This window comes from Haemorhous mexicanus, chromosome 22, assembly GCF_027477595.1.
Source record: "Haemorhous mexicanus isolate bHaeMex1 chromosome 22, bHaeMex1.pri, whole genome shotgun sequence".
NCBI lineage: Eukaryota > Metazoa > Chordata > Aves > Passeriformes > Fringillidae > Haemorhous > Haemorhous mexicanus.
The window spans coordinates 3117842-3142345 of record NC_082362.1 but is presented as its reverse complement, the minus strand read 5'-3'; the positions used below and the strand labels follow the sequence as shown (position 1 = coordinate 3142345).

The window sequence follows — 24504 nt, the reverse complement described above, 5'->3', positions numbered from 1 at the left end:
GGAGATGCTGACCCATTAGTCAGCATGGACCCATGGTTCCTGGGCTGCAGTCCACCACAGCCCCTGAAACAGGATTTCACACCAATTTCACCACAGAAATTGTTAAGGGGTTGAAGTGGACCTTAAAGATCCCCTGATCCCAACCCCCCATGCCATGGCAGGGACACCTCCCACTAGAGCAGGCTGCTCAAGGCCTTATCCAACCTAGCTTTGAACACTGCCAGGGTTGGGCCATCCACAGCCTCCCTGGGAAACCTGTGCCAGAGTCTCACCACCTCACAGGGAAGAATTTCTTCCTAATACCTGACCTGAATTTCCCCTCTTTTACTTGGTACCCATCCCCCTTGTCCTGTCACTCCAGTTCCTGATGCAAAGTCCCTCTCTGGTTTCCCTGCAGCCCTTCAGGCCCCAGAGGTGCTGTGAGGTTTCCACACAACCTTCTCTTCTCCAGGCTGAGCAGCCCCAGCTCTCTCAGCCTGTCTCCACAGGGAGGTGCTCCAGTCCTCCCATGGACTTCATGGCCCCCTCTGGACTTGCTCCAACATTTGCATCTCATGTTGGGGACACCAGAACTGTGTGCAGGGCTCCAGCTGGGCTCCCACAAGAGCAGAGTAGAAAAGCAGAACCACCTCCTTCAAGCTGCTGACCACGCTCCTTTGGATGCAGCCTGGGATTCAATTTGCCATCTGGGCTATTTGTTTGGCCTTCTGGGCTTTAAATGAAATTGAAATGGTTCATCTGTCTTCTTTGTAGCAGATCACTGTTTTCAGATGAACCCTGGAGTTTCACTGATTCAAATTCAACATTTGAACTTGATTTTAAAGTAACATATTTAAACATCAAATATTTAGGGGCCTGGTCAATGTCCTGATGTGCTATCCATGACATAACATGCTATTTCTACATATTTGCCTCAAAGATGAGGTAAAAAGAAGGTACATGAAAATTTCCTTCTTGCCACTTTTGGTGGTCTGGTGTAGAAGTTGCAATTAAATACAAAAATTGGCCCAATGTTTTTCAGAAATGCTCTTGAAGTTTGTATTTTCTAAGTGGTTCAGAGCCCACAGGAAGGAGCCATTGCATTTCCTGAAGATCAGGCCTTTGTTGCATGATTCAGATCAGACCCTTAAAATTGCAGGGGACATAGAAATAACAAGAACACTCCTGCAGGCATGAAGCATTTGCTCTGTGCTACTTAGGACCAATATTCTTTTGAGTAGAGGAAACATGTGCAGGACTGGATGTGAAACACATCTGTGAACAAGGCTTCCACTTGGACTGCTACAAATCTATAAAAAGTCTTCTAGAATCACAGAATCACCCAAGCACTGCACTGGAGTATGACACTGCTTTCTGACCACTGACTTCAGTAATCTACAATGAATTCCCACACCACCTTTCAGTCCAGTTTTTCTCTTTAACCAAAGCCCCAGCTGTAGCCACCCCCAAAGTCCAGCAGTTGAATGCAATGCAGCTGGAACTGTTGAGCATGTAGCACTTTTAGGGAGTATATTCAGAAATCAAACTATCAAATAGTTTGACATTTGATTTAACATTTAATAGGAGTGAGGTTTCTATTTGAAAATCTCAGCTCACAAAGTCATGTTAAGCTGCTGGCTCTTAAAAAGCATCAGCTTCAGATGGATTTTTCCATACTCCTTGAAGGCCCTGAGGTGCCTGCCTGCCTGCACACCAACTGATCCTCCAAATGTTACTTACCAAAGCCAAGAGGCTGCCCACCAATCCTCACCATCTTCCAGAGCTCACCAGATGCACTTGTAAACAACAAATTATTAGGAAATCTGTTAAAAAAAAGGAACACCAAACAGAGCAATTAAAACACAGCAGTGTGTCAGATTCTGCCTGTGGGGGATCTGCTCTTCCTGCATCCTTGAGATGTTTGAAGCCAACAATAATGGGGAGTAGCTTGGGCAAACTGGAAGACTCAAGGCAGGTGGGGCAGATGCACCTGCCTGATCCCCCAGGTATCCTGTGGCAAATCAGCAACTCCTGCTGGAGGTGGGCACAGGTACTCAGAGAGGCATGGGAAAAAATCTGTAAGCAACAAGCTGTGATCCAGCTTTACAAATGTTGAAACTGTGAAGGTTTGATTTGAGCTGCACTTGGAAACAGCTAGGGATGGAATATGTTTCCATGCCTGCTCTCAGGAATGTGAGCAGTAACCACTGGTTTTGTGTCTGAGCACCATCAGTGCTTTTTTCCATCCCATCCTGGGAGGTGCCTGGGACCACTGCAGAGGTCTCTATTTCTTAGCAGGGGGAAGGAGACTGGAGGCTTAGAGAGCTGCCCAAGGTGAAGCAGGCAGCCTTGAGAGAGAAGAATTGGCTCCCCAGATTTCCCACACCCCAGGCTGAAGTTCCAGCCCTCTGGCTCCTCTTAAGACAGACAAAGGTCAAAGAAACTTTCAGGAGGGCAATGTGTTAATTTGAAAAACAAGTCCCTAGGGCAGGGGACTTGTCCCCAAGAACTAAACCTGAACTGCACTGTATGTCCAAAGCAAATCTAAGCACTGCTGAGTACAGCACCCCTCTAGCCTCCAGACCTGAGAGCCTGCTGTGCTGCACAATTGCAGACACACACACACAGAGGCTGACTGCTCACCAGCTGGCTCCTTCCTTGCTGGACAAACAAGTCATGGGCTCCCACTGCACAGTGATGACTTGGGACTTTATCATCATAACAAGACTCTGAACCAAGCCCATCCATGTGTAAAAGCAAAGCAGGAGGACAGCATCACCGACATCCCCAGCCTGAGTTTGGCTTTAGCAGGAAAACTTCAAACACCTCCACCAGGCTTTCCTTTTGGGTTTTGCTCTTACAAGCACAGCTAATGAGCAACAGAATAAAAGTACAAAAATCACTTTGCTCCAGTATTCCTCTTTTGAAAGTGAGATAACCCTACATCACATTAATTTGTGATTTCACTGAGGGCTTGGACAGACCAGTATAAAATTTAGACACTGGAACTAAAATCCCAGATTTTACTCAGAAAAGTGACAGGGTGTCCAGGCCCATGACACCCATACCAGACAGTCCAAATAATTAACACTGAGGAGTCTAAGCTGCTTCCTGCTCCTTGGAGAATATCCTTTCTTTTCTAAGGTCCAGGTGACTCTAAGACCAAAGCTCACCTCTGCTGTGTCTGGACATCCATGACCAGGGAGATGTAACCCTCAATGAGAGAAAAGGAGAAAAAGCGAATATGTCCCGAGTCTTCGTTGCCCACCACTGAGTCTTTTACTCTGAAGAAACAGAAGAGAACTACATTAACTGTGGCTAGAAGAGCACAAAAAGGGGTTTTTAAAGCAGATATAACCAGTGAAACCAGAAATGTTCTTATATTGACTCAGGGAAGTGAAACTGAGTTCTGTTGTATTATACTGATTTGATATTTTTTATTTTGCAGGTGGAAAACTATCCAGTCTCCCCAACTGACAAAACTCTCTATGCCTCCCTCGAGGTCCCCTCACAAGAGGCTGTGGGCCAGGAGCCATGGGCACCAAGGAGCAGCTGTACATGCTCTGGCCCTGTGTGGATGTGCAGCACACTGACCACATGGCTACTCTCACCCTCACTCTGAAAAAGCTCAGCTTTCCAAAGCCAGCAGGTGTCTTTGGGCACCCTCAATCACCTGTTTGGCTTCCACCTGTCAGGACAACCCTCGTGAGCCTGTGAAACCTCCCTCCCTCCCTCAGTGCAGAGCACTGGAGCAGCACAAGGCCACAGCAGATCCCTGGCACCCCAGAGGAGCAATCTGTGCCTCCAGACACCGGCACAGCTCTCCTGGAAGCCCATCTCGTGCAGGACCTACCCATTGGAGTAAAACATGACATCCATCAGGAGTGTAGCAACAGTGGGAAGGGTATCTGGATCCAGGCTGGTGACACAGAACATATTACTTGGGCTGGAAAGAGGATGAATGACAGGCCTCTGAACTGAAAGAGACACACACAGACACACACAGCTTTGAAGCCACATCTGCAGCAGGCTCCTGTCCCATCAGCTGTGTTATCCATGCCCTGGCAAGGGTCACAGAGAAAGCTGACAGTATTTGTAAGGCAGTGCCTCACTGCTGAAGCCCTGCTGGCCCTCAGACAGGGAATGAGGGGCCTGAGTATGATCTGCTCCCGTGCTGGTCTCCCTAAAGGATAAGGTGCTGTTACCCTGTATACCCTGCCCACCTCTCTGCTCTGAGGGGCTTTCAGGCCATTGGGTGCATCCACATGACATGAGGGGCCAGCTAAAGGAGGGGCCAAGAGAAACTGGAAAATGGAAAAAAAGGCAGGCTTCAACCATTAAAAAGAAGGGCTGTGGAAGGCTGTGGCTGCTGGCAGTCCATCCTGTTTTCTCTCATTTCTGGGGACCTATTTTGCCATAATATCTTGAAAAATTAAAACCCAGCTGCCACGCAGCAGTTTGTCTAACAGATTGCAGCCAGTGGCTGAGAAGCAGCCAGCATTTAGGCATGCAACCTAACAGCAACACAGCATTTGGCATGCAACCAACAGAACAACACAGCAAACTGTGGACTGGTGCATTATCAACATGTGTTTCACTGTGCCCTTTCTTGATGCTTTTTTTCTTCAAGACTCATTTTTTAAACAGGGTGATTGTTAGTTATTGAGTGATGAAACTGAGTGCACTTCATAATAACTGATCCCTGCTTTGTCTGGTTATGGGCAAAAAATTACACACATGTCTGTAAGTAAGCATATGTATGTAAGTTGTTCCTTTTCCTGACTGTGCCCTTTGGCTTGATACTTGCTCCTCTAGCCTGCAAACATCCTACGGTTCTGTACAGCCCTGGGCTCATTGTGGCCTTGATCCTCACAAAACAATCTTTGTGCATCACTGCAATACTTAAAGAAGCTTTTAGAGAAGCCATTTTCCTTTGGAATGTTGAAGTGTGGAAATATGGGCTACAGACAACATTATCTTTGCTACTGCAACGAACTGTACTTTAACTTCTGTCCTACCACAGGCATGTCTTCTCCAGAAAAACTAGCATTAAAAGGCTAAAATTCAGCCAAACTTACTAGCACTGCTCAGAAAGTTAAGAACCTACTCAAATCCTTGGTTGGACTTGGAGAGGCTTGTAAGATTGCAATATTAAAACAAGATAAATATTCATCCAAATGCTGAAGGAAGCTAGGAGGCAGAACTTCCACCCTATGTGTCAAGGACACCAAATCCCTGGCAAGCTGGTCCTTACCTAGTTTTGGTTTGACAAATCCATTCGTTACCCCAAAGTCATCAGCAGCCACTGTCTCCCCATTCACTACTCTGAGGATGGTGAACTCGGCAGCCAGCGTGTGCATCACGAAGGGCAGGTCTCGCTCACGCACCTGAGGGGACAACAGGATCACCTGGGGATGGTATTATGGATACCTTATGGTATTATCTGGGTATCTTATATTATGGTGCTATCTGGATATGCACCAGAAATGACAAAACCCTGCAGTGGAGGGTACACACTTTTAATGCACAGCAAAGTGGACACGACTCCTGCTTGAGTCACCATTTAGGTGTATCTTAAGAGAAGCACACTTGGTAGTACCCCTGGGAGTATCAGTAGGATTAAGCACCAGAGTGCTTTTATGACTGTAAAAAGAATGTGGAGATTTCTAAGTGGGAAATGCTTCACCTTTTTTCCAGCATTGCTGCAACAGCTCAGCACTGCCTGTTCTTCAGTCTTGTATCCTTAGGAAATAAGGCTATGCCTTGTGTGCAGGCACACACACAGGTGTGTGAGACAGAAAGACAGTCTGTCTGTCTATAACCAAAACAACTCGGGAGCCTCTTGGCCATCACCAGCCAACCTGACAGCAGACACTATGTTCCTCTAACTTTCAGAAAACCAGTGTCTGAGTGATGGTGGGGAAGTGCTCCAGTATCTCCATTTCAGGAGAGACTGTTGTGTGGGCTCAGCATGCATTAGACACCAGACAACCCATGACAACAAATGCTGCATCCCATGGCAAAAGCTCCTGAGATGTCAGAGGGCCTAACTACAAGGAACAGAGCTCTGGGTAAAGCAGACTTTGGTACTTCTGCCACTCCCAGACAACTTGTTCCCAGAACTGCCCAACTGAATTTTCATCTGGTGGCAGTAACTCTGCCTGGTCCCCTCACGTCCTCTTACCAGGATGAAGTCCGTCTGATAGGTGGAGAGCATAAACACTGAGATGTTTTGGTCAGCTAGGGGTGCTATGACTGACTTGGCAATTTTGGTCACTCCGATGGGCTGGGAGCTGGAGAAGCCACCTCCACCAGACACCACGTTGAGGGCAAGCCATGTTGCATCGGCCACGCTCAAGTGCTCCGAGGAAGGAAGCTCTGCAGAGACAGAAGAGGAGGACAGAGGTTTGTTTTGGAGGCAGAGAGAGCCAGGTCCACCACGTGCCAGTATGTGCTTAGCACAGACCTCAGTGCAAGGAGTGAGATGAGCCCCTTATCCCAACCTCCTGGCCTTCCCATGCTGCTCCACAGGCTCATACTGTGACTCCTCCATGTACTGATTATGCCAATTTCCATGGCAGGTTTCACACAGATTGTCAAGGACAAACAGGGAACTGCAGGCGACTCAGCAATTCACTCGGATGCCAGTGACCAATTCTGTTGACCTTCCCAAGTGGAAATAGCCTGTGGTGGTTGTGTGGTTACAAAAGGAGAGTGCCAATGTGGGTCTAAACAAACTGTGTATTCTACTCTCCTCTACATCATTCCTGACAAACTGTTCATTATAGGTCACTTGCAAGAGCTGCCCATCCCACACCTGACACCCCAGGTACAGGCTGGGTGTTAAATTAGGTAAGGGAGAAGAAGCAAACCCTTCAAGGCAGGGTAGTGTTTCTTCTTCACACCAACCACTCAGCTGTGATAACTCCACTTTGAGGAAGCACCAGCACAGTCACACCCATCCCGAAGTGGGTAATCTCTGCTAATGGGCCATAATGGGCATCACCAGAACAGGAGTAGTAACTTTGACCATCAAGAACTCCCCAAAATATCCCATGACTCACATTATTACATCATGCCACTGTGAAGCTCCCTGCCCTGGGGGAGGGACTGAGCATTCCTGCCTGAACCTGAGCTATATAATCCCAACATCATCACCACCACTGGATGGACCCAGAGGAGGGTCAGAACTTCCACAGGACTATGGCTTTTGATGCAACCATCATTTGACAGGACTGTCATCAGCACCCTGACCATCAGAGTCCCAGGCTGTACTCTTTGTGCCAGTCTTCTGTGTATCACTGCATTTATTGCAATCTTTCTATTAAATTTGGAACTCCAACCTGAAATCTCTCTCAAGATAATTCTATGGGGATTCTCCAGCTGGTTTACTTTCAAAGCAGCACAGTGGTCTTGGACTTAAATCTCTATCATACAATTTCTCCAAACATTTTATTTAGGGTATTCTGACCTCTTTTGTTTCCATTTTCCCACTGTAATCTAAACCCAAATTTTGTGCTCCTGGACTGGAGATGAAGGTTGGCAGAGCAGCCTGGGAACTATCCCCAGTCTTTGAAGATGCAGAGCAGGCGCCCTGTGCATCTGTGGGCTCCTGCCTCCATCTCTAAAGAAGAACCACCATGCAGCTCTGCAAGGGATGGATGGTGTAACACACACACTAGGGATTACAAAGTAAGCAATAATAACGCAAAAAAATTGCAAATTACTTTGGAAATGGAAAATACTAAGAATAATCTCATTCCACTTGTTTCTAGTCTGTTTTGGTTAAGTAGTTAAAAATCTGAAGCTAAACAATTTAATACAAATTATTAACTGTTTTAAAAAACCCTTCATACATTAACAGCCCAGAAAACCAGATGCAGATTCTGGAATGAAGGCATACACTGCTCTAGGACTCTCTGGATTTTTGATTTTTGTTTGGCAAATCATAGGAACAAACAGTTCAGATCCAGACTAACAAATGCATAATTCCAGCTAAATCTACTTGGTGTAAGGAACCTGATTTCAGATGCAGATCCAGCCAGCAAGCACAGAGCAGAGGTGCCAGGGGAGGCCTACACTCAGCTCAGAGGTGAGATGCAGCCCAGGAGTCTGAAAGCACAGAGCCCAGCATTGCTGCTCCTGCAGTCAGCACTCTGGCACTTCAGGCAAGTGCTTGCAAGTCTCCATGTCCACACACTCCTGGCTCCTCCATCCTTTCTTTCTCCTCCAACAAGGTCTTTGGGAGTTGTTTCTGTACAGCCCCACACACCATGCAATAAATTCCTAAGCTCACCCTGAATCCTCAGGCATCCCTTCCCTGAGACACTGACAGCACTGAAAACCCAAAATGATCTGAATAACAAACATATTTTGCTCTCTTCAATAACCTCAATTGTGTGTAGCATGAAAACAACCCTGAGCATACACACTGCAAACAGTGGGGACACCGAGGGTTCTGCTTCTGCATTTTGATGTTTAGCTTCATAAGCCAATGTTTCTTTTTTAATAATCAGAGCTTCCATGGAATGAAAACTAGACACGAGGGAGAGGAGGTAAGTTTGTGCATTAATCAACAGCATGTTATGTCAGAGAGATCTGTGCAAGGTGCTCGAAGCAAATTATTGCAGCAAAATACCATTTTCTCATCAGCTCTTTGCATCAGAAAAGCACCTCCAAGTCCAAGCTCTCTGCATCACCTGGCATGGAGAAGCTGGAGCTCAAAACAACTGCTGCTGAGCTACACATGTGCCAGGGTCCTGTTCTCACCAAGTGATCCCACCTGCAGCAGGCACATCCCAGGTGTGCCCAAGCCCACTAATGACTCACTCCTGGCAGTGAGATCACAGCTCATTCCCTGCTCTATACTCAGAGGAGATGATATGCCTGCTTTGTACAGGTGATAAGGACTGCAATTCATTAAATACCAGTTTAAACACAATTTTGGGCCAGGGATGTGATGGAAGATGCAGTATTTTGGGGTGGACAGAGGCATTATCCCATTTCACTCCACCAGCAGCTGCACTGGATGAGCTGCCCCAAGAAGACCTCATCAAGCTCTTCCTCAGGGGGAAGGAAGGCTTGATTTGCTCATTGCACTTGTAACTACTGGGAGGTGTTAATAATTTCTGGGTTTATGTGTTTAACAGGCCCTATGAAGTATGACAAGGGCCATTGCATTTGCCTAAGTAACCTGCATCTCATGATTCAATTAACTTGGAAAAATATACAGGAAGTGACTGAAATACCAATTTTGGACACTGTTTCCACTAGGCAGCCAGACAGAAAAGTACAGCCCAAATTTTAATGAAGCAAACCTAGGCTGAAGGCTCAACAAATTCATCTAAATAGCATTAAATAAGCCACGTGGGATGGTGCTTTGGCCAGGAAGCTGTTGAATGCTGTAAACCCAAAGAAAGCTGAGAACACCAGTTGTAACATTAGCACAGACTAAGGCAGAGCAAGGTTATAATAAATAAAGAGCAAAATGAGGAATTGCCCACATTCCAGGACCAACTCACCATCACCACCACTTTCCCCACAGGAGAACAGAGCTCCAGATCCCCACAGCTTCAGCATGGCCACATCCCTTGTCCTTCCATTGGGCAGAAATCTCTCTGCTGGGTTCTCAAGATCCTCTTACAACTGGTTTATCAGAGTCACTCCCACTTCTGATCATGGGGGACATCTCAACTCTGGTTGAGAAAGACCTCTAAAAGGTCAGAGATGTTGGGGTTTGTTTATTATAATCAGGGTTTTCATTTTGACCTTTCATTGGGATGAAGCTCTACGATTGTTCTGGTTTTGCTGTGTAAGGCCTTGCAGAAGGCACCAGGAGCAGCTCAGCTGCCTGCAGGCTCCATAACCATCATTTGCTGCCCAACGTGACAACTACCACAGTCTGCAAGAGCAGGATTCCAGACTCAAGCTGTTACTCCATCCATGGTCTCTGGCATGGAACACCACCAGCCTCAACAAGATGTGATCATTGTGATAGTCCAGGATGATTTTCCCTGGCAATGCAACACTGGGCACCAAGTGCTGCTGGTCTCCAAAAGCCTGTGGGGCTGCTCTCCATTGGCACAGGTACCAAACTAATGCCAGTCCCTGTGCAAACCAAAGCCAGCCAGCATGTCAAAACATTTAGGATGTGAGTAACTGCTTATTCACAGCACAGATGATTTACAAGGTATGGAGCCTGTCCAGAGCCTCACTGGCAGCCACAGTTGAAGAAGAGCAGTCTCCCCAGCACATCACCCTGGGATGTGAGGTGGTGAGTATCATAGTGGCCACAATTGGCTCCTGAGCTCCAATAATCAATACCATTTCCAAGGAGGACAGCAAACACTGGCTGAATCCCAAATAGGATTGAATTGCTGCTGCTGGAGCATTATGCAATGCTGTAAATACTGTGAGCTGCTGCTCCTAAAATATCCTTGGGAGGATGCTGGGATGATGATGAGACTCCAGCTTGTGGGTCTTTGCAAGCAGCCAAAGAAGTCACAGAGAGCAGGGAAGGAAGATCTCCAGGTTTACAACCCTAACCAGAGTCAGTCTGACAGTGTCAGTCTGCACAACATTAGAAAAACAACATTCATTCTGCCTGCATTTTCTACCCTGAAGACCCCTCAGTTTCAAACACCCTGCACAGCAGGAGGCACAGCACTGGGAGAGAGCCCTACCTCTCCAAAAGAACTCTGGAACATGTGCAAAATGCTCTGAGGAAGGGTAAAACCACCAGAACTTTTTTTCCTTTTCTGTACCTAGTTTAAATGGGTTCACATTTCTCATGAAAAGGTTATAGCTAAGGGGGAAATAACTGGAAAATGCACAGTTCCACAAGAGAAATGCATTTCACCTACCCACACCAATAGCTGGGTGAGTCCTGTACTATACCCTGCTAACTCCCTTCCCCTCACAAAGACACTCTGTGAATTGTTTTCTGTGGACTCTTCCAACTTTGCAGCAGACACCTCTCAGCTTCCAAGTGAAACTGTAGATAAATCATGGATTTATCATAGTGCTTGGAGAGAAATGAAGACCCTCAGCTGGTTTCCTCCTTTGGTGTGGTATGCTGGATCATCTCCTAAGCACTTATTTCACTCAGTACACAAACTTTTACATTATAGCACAGTGCTCTGAGGGATGTGCTATTCCCTGATTTCTTCTGGTACTCTGAATGAACCAATTGCTCATTTGATTCATCATTATGAGAGTTATGTTTCCAGCCGCAGTTAACTCCAAATATTAAGAAATAATAAAATTAAAAATATTGTGGACTTTCTGATCAGTGTTCTGGCTTTAGAAACCTTACACTGTAATTATTTCACCTTTTATAGTTTCCCTCTGCAAAAATGGCAGGGAGAGCCTGGCTTGCACTAAAAAGATAGAGAAAAGGCTCCTGCAATATCAGGACCCCAGCAGAAAGTCATTAAAAATATAAATGCTGCCAACTGCAGAAGTCATGATAAACTGGGAGAGCTGTTGCCCAATGCCACCAAGTGGCAACACAGTTTAAATGTACCTATAGATTCAATAGGATCTTTATGCTCATTAAAGGGTTCTCTTCCCACTCCCCACATTGCTCTGCAGTTTTAAAATCCTATCTTCAAATGAAGTGAGGGATTATCTGAGGTTGTAAAGCCTGATCCAAAGCCTAGGCATCTTTCCAAGTTCTCAGTCAGCAGCACCATGCTGGAGGAGCTGGAGAGGCCATGGGTGCAGCAGGTGGGTGCTGCCATGCAGAGCATGCCATGCCATGCCCCAGCCATCAGCAGGGAGCTGGCATGCCCAGGGCCCCTGCCAGCACCCAAGTGGTGTGTTTCCCCTGATAGCTGCATAAAACACACATTTGACCTGGATATCTCTGCTCAGGAAACATTTCAGGATACTTTTATTCTTTCAGGGACTGTGGAAACTGGCCATATGAGCTCAAAATCCTGAGGGGAGAGTGGGTGGAAGACAACACCTGAATCGAGTTTCTTTTGAGAAATCAGGCAAAGTGAATATTCCTTTCATGTTATGAAATTGAGTGCTCTGTTTCTCACTTCCAGCAAGCTGTGTGAAAGGGGTTAAAGCAGGATAAGGATATTTATTTATCTATCAGTTTTCATAGTGTGCTAAAATCGAGAAAGAGCTCTAAAGCTGGTCCAGTGGCTAGCTTTGTGTCCTTACTACTCTGGAAGTGCTTCCTGCAGAATGCTTTGCTCTGCTGCACGGACAAGCCACTGATCCAGCACTGTGCTTCCTCCACAGGAGCCCACAGGGCAGCATAAACATCCTGGGGATGTTACACTGCAAACCAGACTCCTCAGAGGATGCAAACAGCCTCTCTTTTGGCCTCAAAACACAGGCTGCTGGCTTTACACTTAATAACTGTGAGCAAAGATTTCTGCTGCTGCATAAATTGTAAGCAAGATCCTGTGGGCAGTTTGCAGCAGAGAGAGGTGGCTGCAAGCACAAGGCTCTTGGTAGGAGTTTGATCTGAGTGCCACAGAGCACTCCCACACCAAGGGACTTAGGATCTAAGCACAAGCCAAGCAAGGTGAAGCTCATCATTTAGCTTTGAGCAGAGGAACATGATTATTAGGTCCAAAAAGTTCTTGCTTATGTGCACAGGAGGAAGAAGAAAATCCCACAGCTCCAATCCAGCTGAAATCATCTCACAAGCTAACAAGCTTGAGATCATCCAGGGGAGAAGTCAGCACACCCACGACCAAGCAGCTTTTGCTATTTTTTCCATTTATGCTAAGGGTTTGGTCAGCTGTCACCTTCCTCAGAGGACAATATTGGTGATCAGAGAATCAGAGGATGGTTTGGGTGGGAAATGACTTCCACAAACCATCCAGTGCAACCTTCCTGCAATGGGTAGATATCAGTTTCTCTGGGTCTGGATTGAAGGCACTTGAGATAGTAGTTCATGTTTGGACTCAGGTGTTTATTATTTCTTATCAGTGAAACAGCCTCACAATCAGGTTTCTCCAGGAACAGGGACAGAAGACAAGAGAGTCCTCTAAGCCCTTCACTGGAGGGAAAGACAATCACATTCTTTATTTTATAAAAATTAGTAGATTCAAACTTCAATTTCTGTGTCTTTTTTTTTGCTCTTTGTGCATCTCAGATTTGCTCTTGATGCACCTGGGCTTCTGCCTGGGCATCTCTACAGGACTGGATCCAGAGTCAGGGAACCTTGCCCACTCTAACTGTATGCTTCTGTATTTCTGACTCTTTCTCCTAACAGAGCATGCAAAACAGAGAGGGTTTTTTAAATTCCAAATACCCTCAACAGGGAAGCTGTGAAACCTGTCATCTCATTTTCCTATTTAGCTTTAATCCCACTCACACAACTGTCAAAAGAACATTGTTAAGTTCATAAACTCACACACTCTGCAGAGAGGAAGTAACAGCTTGATGTTTTATATATCTGGCCTCAATGTTTCTGTGCCTCAGTTTCCTACCCATGAAGTGGGTACAAACCCCCTATTTCTTCTAAACCTTGCTCTCAAGAACCAGCTGACCTGCTCAGCAGAGGTTTAAATACATCCCACAACTGAAGCATTTCACAGCTAACACAAAGCAGCATGGAAAATTCCTGCACAAAGATCTGAATGTCTAAAAACAGGTTAGAAAGGGAGGGACTGGGAAGTTTTGTTCTGACCTCTCTGAGCATCTTTCTTTGTCTCTGAGAGAGGCAGCTGTTTGTGCTAGTACTATTCCAGGGATAATCAGGTAGGTTTGAAAAGCAAAGGTCCCTTAATTTCCACTATCAAGACCACAAAAGACAAACAGGAAGAGGAAGAGAAAGAAAATGAAAAGAAGTAAGCAAACAAGAAAGCACTTGAGGGAAAATCCAGCACCCTGAGCCTGTCCAAGTCCACTCTGTGAGCTCTGAGCAGCTGCCTCCAGTACCAAACCCACACCTCCTAGGAGTGTTCCCAAAGCAATTTCAAGCAGTGCATCTTCCCTCACTTCTTGCATGACATTTATCTTGTACTACTCCTTGCCTGCTGTTACAGATTTTCTTTCAATTTATGGAGTAATTAACAATTAAAGGCTATTTATGGATTACACTAGAATGGGTGAATGTACCCAGTGCAATTTTCTCATGCTGTCCTGACAATTCAAAACAAGCTCTACCCAGTACAATAACCAGCTTGAAATTTCAACTATTCATGTGAATAGGACAAATTACACACACAGGGAATTACACAGGTACTCTGGGTCCTATGTCCATTTAATGGAAACCACTGTTACAGACACATACAAGGGAGTCCTCTAAGCCCATTACTGGAGAGAAATGATAACCACATTCATCCCACCTTTTTTTTATAAAAATTAGTAGACTCAAAAATCTGCTTCAAAGAGCACTGAGGCTACCCAGGGAATTTTTTCAAGCCCTGTTCTCAAAGAGAGAGAAATGACTCCTAACTAGACACATCAAGGGATTTAATACTGGGTATTTACAGCCACCTCAGCAGCTACAGCAGACAATGTATCAGCTCAGCCATCTTCACTGAAGCTTCACTGTCCATATAAACAATCTGCAAGGGGGAGTGAATATTCTGAAACAGATGGAAATTTTTTATGTAAAGTACCTACTTCTCCTAAACTGTCCCATCCACTACCCCCCAGATCACAACTATTTCTGCAGCCACTATGATCCAGCAGCTCCCAAGCAAGGGCTTTATAAAAAAATTTAGGGATGAGAGACCACACTGCTGTAAAGCTCCACTGTTATACATCTGCCCACATACCTGCATGAGAGAGCAAGGCCTTGACATGAAAGCACTGGAGATGTCCCATGCAAAGATGGAGAAATCTGTACCACTAATGGTACAGCTACAAAGACATCCCAGGCACAATGTCTATGCCCTGGGATGAAGAAGGAGGACACCATGGAGCTGCTTCTTTTGACATATCTAGCAACACAGGCACCACTTTCTCAGCAGATGTTAAAGAATCCTCACCTCTGCTGGCATGGGCACACAGCCTTCATAGATTTTGAGGAATGGCATGAGGTAGATCCTGAGGTGTGGCACTGTCCTAGAAAGTTTAGTAGCTAGTCTGCTAAAAGCAGCACAAGTGGGAATGTATTTATGCTGGTTCCAGAGCTGGCAAAGGAGCATGTGCTGATTAAAATGATTTTTTCTGCTCAGCATGTCCTCAGCTATATTTGTACAGAGCAGAGATGACGCCATGTGGCTGACTGATCTATTTACACCTCTGGAGTTCCCTGCTCATCCCCATCCCTGTTCCTCAGTTAAGGGTGCAGACATGAATTTGAGCTAGTTCCAGCAATCCAATATGCCTGGCACACCACTGGGGCTGGACAAACCAGTGCCTTTTACCTAATATAAGCTGTTCAGGATCTCTCTCGTGCCTGAATACAAGCAAGCAGAGGAAACTGAAAAGCCCATTTCTGGAGGAGAGCTAAAATACAGTGAATGCTATTGCTGAAGCATGTCATGAAAGCAAAGGCAAGAAATGTGCTGTGTTCATAAATGCACCATTTCTGTGCAGCTTTTTTCTCTTCCTTCCAGACTTTTTTATATTGCTTGCCCAGCTGGATTCTGGCTTGATGTTTAAGTAGAGCTGCAGGCTGTTTCACAGGTGCCTTGTCCCTGGCAGATAGAGACAATCCACGTGCAGGAATGTTGGGGCAGTGGCAATGGCTGCAAGTGGACGCTGTGAGTCTCTAACTGTGGTGTGGCCCCACAAAATATTGCTGGATTAAGCCCTTTTTGACTTAGAGATGGGGTAACTGAGAGGCATTTAAAAAAAGTTTTATTCTATTTTCAGTCTCATGTGAAGGGTGAAACAAAACAGATGTTATAATTTGTGCTACTGCAATCAGAAACCCACTATTTCTTAATCACAATACATTGTAAGTGTTTTTTGGCTTATTACTGACTTACCTGTCTTACTCTGTCACTAGCTTGTGAGGTGATCTTGAGCAAATCACATCCTCTCCCTTCACATTAAATGCTTGTGCTTCCCTTTCACATTAAATATTTGGTTGCCAGAGTCCTTCTCTCCTGCACAAAATAACTATGTGAAATATTGGCATCACAGAGCATTGTGGCTCATTGTGTTACAGTAACAGCACCAAAATAAAGTTCAGGAGGTGTGATCTGGCCAGCCACCCTTGAGTACTTAAAGGAAGCAGTTCTGCTCTGCTTGTGTGCTGGTATTTCCATGTCATGCTGTTTTCCCAAAGCCTCCTGTGTCTGCAGCAGAGTGGCACCTCAGAGCCATCCCCAGCAGTGCCTGTGTCAGAGAGGTGAGGGGTGTCCATGCCTCTCCCATCCCTCTGAAGTGGTAAAACCAGAAATGGCTCCAGAAATCCAAGCAGTTCCTCTTTCTTCATTAGGCTCCCACCTAAACCCAAAACAAGTGACTCCTTTGCTCTTCATCTGGACAGCAGCTGGATCAAAGAAAAGCCAGAATTTCTCAAGGGGAATAGAATATGTTTGCAATGCAAGTTTCCCTTGCAGGAGAGAGATATTCAGCCATGTGAAACACAATGTATTTCATTTAAAATCAGCATATATTCCTCCAAACCTCAGCTTCCCCACCCTCAAGCAAAGAATCAGCATCCCTGTGTTGACAAAGAGCTGACCTCAACAACCACCAAGTGCTGCACTGCCACAGGCAGAGGCCACGGACACCACCCAGAGTCTCTGCCTGTCCTGCACTAACCTAACACCCAAGCAGTGGCAAGTTCTTCTACATATCTGGCAGACCTGCTGCAGCTGAAGCTGCTTCACCAGAGGCACCCAGTACAAATCTCTGAAGACCCACAAGAACTCATGAACCCTTTCCTTTCCCTGAAGTATTTAATATCCAATGAGTGTCTGCATGGGGTTTGGCAGGGGTTTTGCTGCTGTTGTAAGTTTCTCCTGGCCTTGTGGAAGCCTTCTGGACTGCCTGTGGTCCTTCACCTGGGACTGATATGAAGCTTGCAGCAAGCAGAAAAGTCAGGTGGAGCTGTGTCCTGGTGGGTACACAAGACTGCTGTTCCTGGAAGTGCTGCTGCAGTCCTGTGTTCTGCCACAGGTCACTCCAGAACCACGGGCAGGCCTCAGGCAGGGAAAGGAGTAAAAAATGCCATTTTTAACAGTCATTAACTTTCCATGAAAACATCATGTTTTGCTAAATGCATGTCTACCCTTGGTCCAGTTAAAGGATGTGGAGGAGAAGACTTCCCTCCTGGAGATGTTCTGGATACACAACTCTCACTCAGCACACAGAGTCAGAGCAGAGGCAGTTCCAACAGTGTCCAATGACAGACATCCATTACAGGTCCATTTCTTGGGTGTTCCCTTCTTGCTCTGAGACTACAGAATGGATCCATAGCACCACCCAAAAAATTGCACCACTTCAAAAGGGACTTTCAGGACAGTGCAGACATATTTGCATGTCTGTGGACAAGTCTGAGAGAAATCTGGGAGTGCTGGCTACCCAACCCATCACCATCACAAGAATTACCCCTGTTGTCTTCCTGTCATCTGAGCCCATAACCATAAAAAACCAAGACCTTTCCCAGCTGCCAGCTGAGCTCTGAAGTGTTCCCAACCCCTGACACTGCCAGGCATGCAGGTGACCTGGGATGGTGCAGGGAAAAGGATTCACAGCAGCTCAGTTTCCAACTTGTGGGATGTCTTCCTACTCCCCTTTTCCTACTCTCTGTGAATTTGTGGATGGACAGAGGGGATATTCAATAGGGTTTGAACTGGGAAAATCTTTCCTTGGCTGGGAGGTGTCAAATTACTCCTGAGGTGTCATCAACCTGCCATTTCTGAAAAGCCAAGCGTGGAGCTGTAAGGGCTGCACACACTCACTCAGGCAGATCCTCCTTTTCTACAAAAGAAGTCCTTAGAGCAATGGCTGAGTCACTCCAGCCAGCACCCCTTCAAAGGCATGCTGTGAGAGATGCTAGCAGGAGTGAACCTTTCCCTCCTGCCAAAGCAACAGGATCTACCAGCTGGCCTGGAAAGAGGCAAGGACTGCAAATAATGCCAATGACTCCCTCTCCCCCCGAGCCCTCTGCCTGGTTACCTGCCACCTTAGACCTGTCCTTACCTCCTGACTCAGTCTGCAGTGCTCCATCCAAAGGGGTCTGAGGCATGGGCAACTTATCTGAGTCTGGGAAGGGGCTGCTTTTCTGAAGGAAGACAGGTGTTACATTTTTCAAAATCTCCTTATGATTCAGGGGTAGACAACTGCTACTCATTTCTAGTTACATGCACACACCACCTGCAGACAAGACTGTCTGCAGAGATGGGATTGCAAAGCTCACTCCCCCCTGCTCTGGGGGTTCCCACAGGTACAGCCCTGCCAACACCTGAGCAGTGCTCCCTTTAACCCCATCCTGCTCTCCACCAGAGCTGCCACACCAGTCTGGGTAAGAAAAACAACCACTGATTTCATTTAAAAACACAAAAACAAGCCTTCCAGGTAAACCGAACCAGTGCATAAAAACTGGAGAGAGAAATGAATGCAGATGAGGTTTTTTTTACCTCACCTCCTCCCACCAGTGCAGGGAGTTGGTAACATTACATCATCCCACACCCCCGCCCCTCGGATCAAACCCTGCAAAGGCACGGCTTCTGCTGAGGCTGCTGGAAGCAATAGCCAGGAAAATTAACTCTCTGCTGTGCAGGATGCACTTCCCAGTGGCCAGTAGTGACCCAGTGCTGGATTTTGTGGTCAGCTGTTACAGACAGGGATGTCTGAATCCTCACAGATGTGTAACCCCTGCAAACTCTGCCTCCAAGTATTTATCTAACCAAACAAGTATTTTTATAACTGAACAAAGAGTCTGAGCTGCTCCCAGTCTGTCTCAAATGCAGGACTAAAGATGGTCAAAGAAGCCACCTGATACCTCAGGGACTAGGCTAACAGTTTTGATAGAGGGACACAATACGCCAGAGCAGGATTATCCATTTCCACCCACAGACTTCAATGACACAGAATCAGGTACTGTCCAGTTCCTCCAGCCCCACATGGCCTTAGAGAGCAGCTGCTGGCTGAGGCAGAGGCACAGGAATCTTACCGAGAGCAACACAAAAGCTTTTCTTTGCAGGAAATTAAAAAGCAAGGAAACAAACATCAGCACTTGCGCAAGCCCCAGACTGGCTCAGATGGAAAATTACCTTGAGACTGTTTGTGTTCCAGATCAATGGATCAGCTGCAGTGCGGGGCAATTAGCACCTTCAAATTATTCAGCAAGCCAAGGGGTGGGAATTTAAAGGGAGATGGTGAGGGAAGGGTGAGAGCAAGTAGGAATAACAATAAATTTTTCTGGATAGAAAAGTCAACGCCTGGTGCTGCCTGAGCCCAAACTACAGTGTGAGTGCTGGCTGTTGGATGCTTTTACAGCCAGGCAAATGGGGGACAGAGGGAGCTGAAGGGGCTGGAAGTACATCCTGGGAATGGGTATATGGCCTGAACATGGAAAGCAGAGCACACTTTTTCTGTCTACAAATAAAGATATCTCCCTAGTTACACTATAAGCCTATTTTCTGCTGCCCTTAGCACTCCAAGCAAGGCAGAAGTACTCTGCAAACAGATCCTCCCTATGTGAGGTGGGAGGGCACAAGGTGCAAACTGGCCACTCAACACTTCAGGCAGGCATCAGCTTGGTTAGGGCTGGGTCCAGGTCTGTGACCAGGCTCAGGAGCAGCTCCCTTCAGAGGAGTGAGCATCCCCACAGGGGCTGGGTGGCCATCTCCAACCATGGTCTGCAGCAGCACACAACCTTTGTTTTTTGGGATGTTTTGAAGATACTGGTCTGAATATTTCTGCCACTGTTTGGAACAGGAAGATCTCATTCTTTCCTATGTGCTGACACAGTGCTCACATACATGCAGCATGCCTTACTGCTGCTCTCAGAGGAGGAGGGAGGGAGGAAAGCAGGGATGATGGTGGCTGGTTCCAGTGACCTCTTTCACAGCCCTTCTTTACACAAATCACATCTCCAAACATCCAGGAAGTATGAGACATTGCTCAGGTGGGCCTTGTTACCCAGCCACAGGGACAAACAGGAATCCCTTTCTCTTCAAGTGCTGGGGAAGCACATGTGGCCTTTGCTATGGGACATGGGGGCTTTCTGCACTGCTCCTGAACATGAACCCATAAAACAGTCAGATACCAGAGACACAGCTAGGATTAAAGCAACTACCTGAGAAAACCCTGCTGCTTTCCAACAGGTCTCCATGCTTCTATTATTAATCCAGGAAGAGAAGCATCTCTACCCAAACAGGAATTTTCTATTATTCAATTTTCTATTATTATTATGTCTGCATCTAATCTGAGACCAAGGTAAGCTACTGCAAAACTGTTAGAGGCACTGATGCTCTTAACACTTTGAAATCATGCTCATCTGATAAGGCACTGAGAGAATTATGCAAGTAAACAAAGCTGAAGCTGATAAGGACCATGAGAGATAGAGCACGCCAGGTATTTATGCTGGGAGGGGGGAAGGCAGGAGGAGTGCTCAGCACAGCTCCCCACAGCACAGCCAGAGCTGGGGTAGGGCCTGCAGGGGGGATGGGATGGGATGGGATGGGATGGGATGGGATTGGATCGGATGGCATGGCATGGGACGGGATGGGATGGGATGGGATTGGATCGGATGGCATGGCATGGGACGGGATGGGATGGGAACCTGACCCAGGCAGCGAGCACTGCAGCCCATGACAAGGAACATTACACAGCAGGATGCAAGTGCTGCTGCTCACAGCGAGAATCTGAACATTAACATTTCATCCCAGCACTTCCTTCGTCAGGATACACAGAGATGGAGGTGGAGCATAGGCTAGAAACCACGGATAAAACCAACCAGGATAGACGAGTTAGCTGAAAATGAAGCAAATAGGACACAGAAGGGGTTCTTCTTGCCTCTGCATAGTTGGATGAGGCTTGGTAATACCTGAGTCCTCTCTGCATTGTCTATGGATGACACTGGTGTTCCTGAGACAGCCGGGCTTTTGAGTAATCCAGGGCTAAGTGCCATCAAAATAGCAACATTAGTAGTAATTAAAAATGAGACGCTTTCAACACCAGGCAGTGTACTTTGGAGGCAGCCAGTTCACCCAAACAGGGTAATGATAGCTCAGGATTTTACATCTTTATTTCCACCCTGGGATCAGTGCAAACAGTCTTGGAAGAAACAGGCACAAAATTCACATATGTCAAGATGGTTCTGAAGTGGAAATGTATTTTTCCCCTGTTTCTCCAGAACAGCCAAGATAAATACAAATATGGAAAGGGACTGAAATTGGAAAGCAGGAGTCTTCTTGGAACGGATGACCCCCTTCCCTCCAAATTATTATAACTTTGAAATTAAGGGTCTTTCCGGCCAAGATATGGGAACCAACAGTTCTTTTACTGGAAGATGTGTGTATAACAAACCAGCCAGCAGCAGCAGCACAAGCCCAGCCCAGCCTTGTCCCGCTGCAGAGAAGGGACTGTCCCCTGGGTGCAGTTCCGGGCACGGCCGCCAGGGGCGCTGCTGGCTCCCGGCGGGCAGGGCGGGGCGGGGACTGCCCTGTTCCAGCAGGGGGCGCTGTGGCGCGGGCTCGGGCACCACACGGTGATGGCGGCCGGGCTGGGTGGCGGAGCTGGGCTGCAGCAGGAGCTCGGCAGCTGGAGCTGTCACTGCCGGCTGTCTGGGCAGGCAGGGACTGTGGGCTACAGTGTCGCAAAAAACCCAGAGCAGTGGTGGAAGAAACAGCAGGGGCTGGGCAGCAGCAGCCTGGCTGGTGAAGGGGCTCGGGGATCCCGGGTTTCCCCTGAGGCCCCCCAGCAGACGGAGACAATCCCGTTTAGTGAGGCAGGGCGTTGGTAAGGTACAATGGCCACTCTTACCAGCAGAGCTGCACTCACGGTAGAAGAAAGGCAGCAGCCAGAACCCTGCAGTGGTGGGAACTCTCCCCTCAGTGACCACAGCCTGTCTCTCCTATGGATGCTGAGAGAACAAGAGCGGGCTGGGAGCTCCATCCAACCCCCCCTTCCCAATTCTCACTGTACCTCTGCCCCTCCACCAGAAGCCCCCCAGCTAACAGGGCAGCCACACACAGCCTTCCCAGGCAAACTTTTTTGTCTCTCCGAATTACCTGGTTGTTATTGTCTCTTAGCAACAAAAAATGGGAGAAAATTGTCTAAGAGAAAAAAATAAAAGGAGAACTCCTAAACCCCAACACCCACACAGAACTCAGAACAAGCACTTTACTGTATAGGTGAAAATACCCTGCAAAAGCAGTTTTGTTCAGGGGAACAGAAGTGGTGAAGAACCTGACAGATTATTTGTGGGAAATTAGAGATAAACCCAAAATACAAGGAAACCAAAATGGTTGAAGTGGGAAACCTCCTAAATGGAAGAAGCAGTTGGGTTGTGATGATCTACTAGCATGCAAACATGTTGTGTAGTTGTGTTCATCACTAGACATGCTCCTCCAGAGAACATGTAAGCACACAGCTATGCTGTCTTCTCCTGACCAGCCCCATTTTCAGGGAGTAGCTGGCTTGTAGGACAGTTTGTCTTCAGGCCACACATGTGAGCTGGCACCAGAATCATTTGTCCCCTTTTTGACCCCAGCAAATTGGTTCATTCTATTTATGCATTTTTGATCTGTAACCCACAACAGAGGTTTTTGGCACTGTTGTTGGAAGGTCAGGGAAAGATTACAGAAGAGCAAGTCCCAGGCACAGAGCACTCACAGAGCATAATCCATCAGCTGCCTCCACCAGGAATTTGCTATGTATTGAATTCAAAGAATCTCTTTCAAAAACAAAAAACCCACTCAGGCATTCATGCCAAGATGGCAAGCTAGCGACCCAGAGCTGGTGGAACAGCACAGGGAGGATCCCACATTCAGACAGGGCAGCCACCCTTAGAGAGATGCTCAGCTACAAGAGCTGTGAGGAGCTCTTGTGAGAGGAGGTGGGAGTGGGATGGGATGAGTTGGAAAAGGCAGATTCATGCATGAAGAAAAACACTCTGAGAAGGGCTTTGCTCCTGCCTGGCACTGAGCATACTGCTGGGCAGCCTGTTTATCAGCACTCCTGCCTGGAGCAGGACAAAGTGCTACAGAGCTGAAAGGGAGCTAAGAACCATTCCCTGGATTTCCTTCTCCCTCCAAGGACTGTACAAGACATTTCAAAACTTGGACCCTTCTTCCATAAGGTGCCACTGAACTGATGATTTCTGGCACAGTTTTGTTGAAGGATTCAGTAGGAGAGTCCAGGACATGTACCAGAATACAGAAGGTTCAGCCAGGACAACTTTGGTCCTGAGCCATTATGAAACAAATGAAGTGATGTCGAGGAACAAGAGACAGCTACATGAGAAAGAGCCACCAATATCAACAGTACAGGGAAAAATACACCAGATTATGCTACCAAATGCACATTCTCTTGAGGATCTCCCAGGTAAACTCATGTATACACGTTGGATATCCAAGAAGATGCTGTGGAAGAAGATGGAGGAGAGCTACAGGGATGGGTTTTCAAACAATAGAAGAGCACCAAACTGGAAGAGATGGCACTGGAAGAGTTTCCAGCAGTGGTATTTCTAAAGACTTAATTCCCAAATGCCTGAAGAAAATGAATACAGGGGCCAGGAGCTTGCCCTTGCACAAGGTAGGCATATACTTAAAGAAGCAACAGCAGAGAAGAGCTGGGTTGTAAATTCCCCACTGGAGACAAACCATGAAATTCTGGTTTTTGGTGCTCAGATTAAAAAAAAAAAAATCTCCCAAACATGACACTCCATCTCACTAGGCAGTACCAGGAGATTTGATCATTACAATTACTTCATCACAGGATCAGCTCTCCTGCAGCTTCACACCCCATGGTGAAGGACTGCCTTTCCTGGGAAGAGATAATCCCCACAGGATAAGAGCATTTTGGAGAGTAGGCACACACCTCCCAGTCTTCTCCAAGCACACTATTTATTGAACACACACAAGTGACAATACAAGAAATAAGTATGATGGTGATTTTCCCTGAAGGGTAACAGCATCTTCTCCCCTCGAGAGACCCACCTCCAGCCTGTGCTGGATATAAACACCCAGGTGCTCCTCTGGCCATGGTTGGTGAAACATCATCACTCACTCAGTCACATTCTGGCACATGAATAAACTTCCCTGCAGTTTGTGTTTCTCAGTAAGCCTGTGGTAGTAGTCATGGTGACAAAACTGGGGTCCTTGGCAACACACCAATGATGCTGCAAATCTATGATGACTAATCCTAAAAGCTTAATTTACAGAAGTCATTTAAATGCTTAAAGATATGCAGGTCACTGCAGGGGGTGATTTAATGACTATGGCATATTTGGTTGTGAAATAGTTGTACAGGAGGAACAGCCAGGGCATCTTCTGGCGATAAAATTATGTGGATTTTTAATGCAAGATGTAGACTGAAGACATTTAAAGGTAAGTACCATTTAAACATAGGCACAATAACAAACCCAGCTGATTTCCAATCAAAGAGCTGGTCAGAGCTCCCAGATGAAACTGTTTT

At 46.7% G+C, this 24504-nt stretch overlaps 1 protein-coding gene across 3 annotated transcripts in view; it reads right to left on the bottom strand.

Moving 5' to 3' along the window:
* CASTOR2 (cytosolic arginine sensor for mTORC1 subunit 2) overlaps window positions 1-24504 on the bottom strand; it is a 127854-nt gene that overhangs the window by 15558 nt on the left and 87792 nt on the right. For 2 of the 3 annotated variants that reach the window (XM_059866336.1, XM_059866337.1), the window contains exons 3-7: window positions 6164-6357; window positions 5234-5366; window positions 3833-3956; window positions 3153-3263; window positions 1720-1802 (exon numbers count right to left, since the gene is read on the bottom strand). In XM_059866336.1, the coding sequence (XP_059722319.1) occupies window positions 1720-1802; window positions 3153-3263; window positions 3833-3956; window positions 5234-5366; window positions 6164-6357 (645 nt within the window). Of the gene's footprint in view, window positions 1-1719; window positions 1803-3152; window positions 3264-3832; window positions 3957-5233; window positions 5367-6163; window positions 6358-9500; window positions 9602-24504 lie in introns of those variants that run through there. The other variant, XM_059866338.1, reaches the window with a different exon arrangement.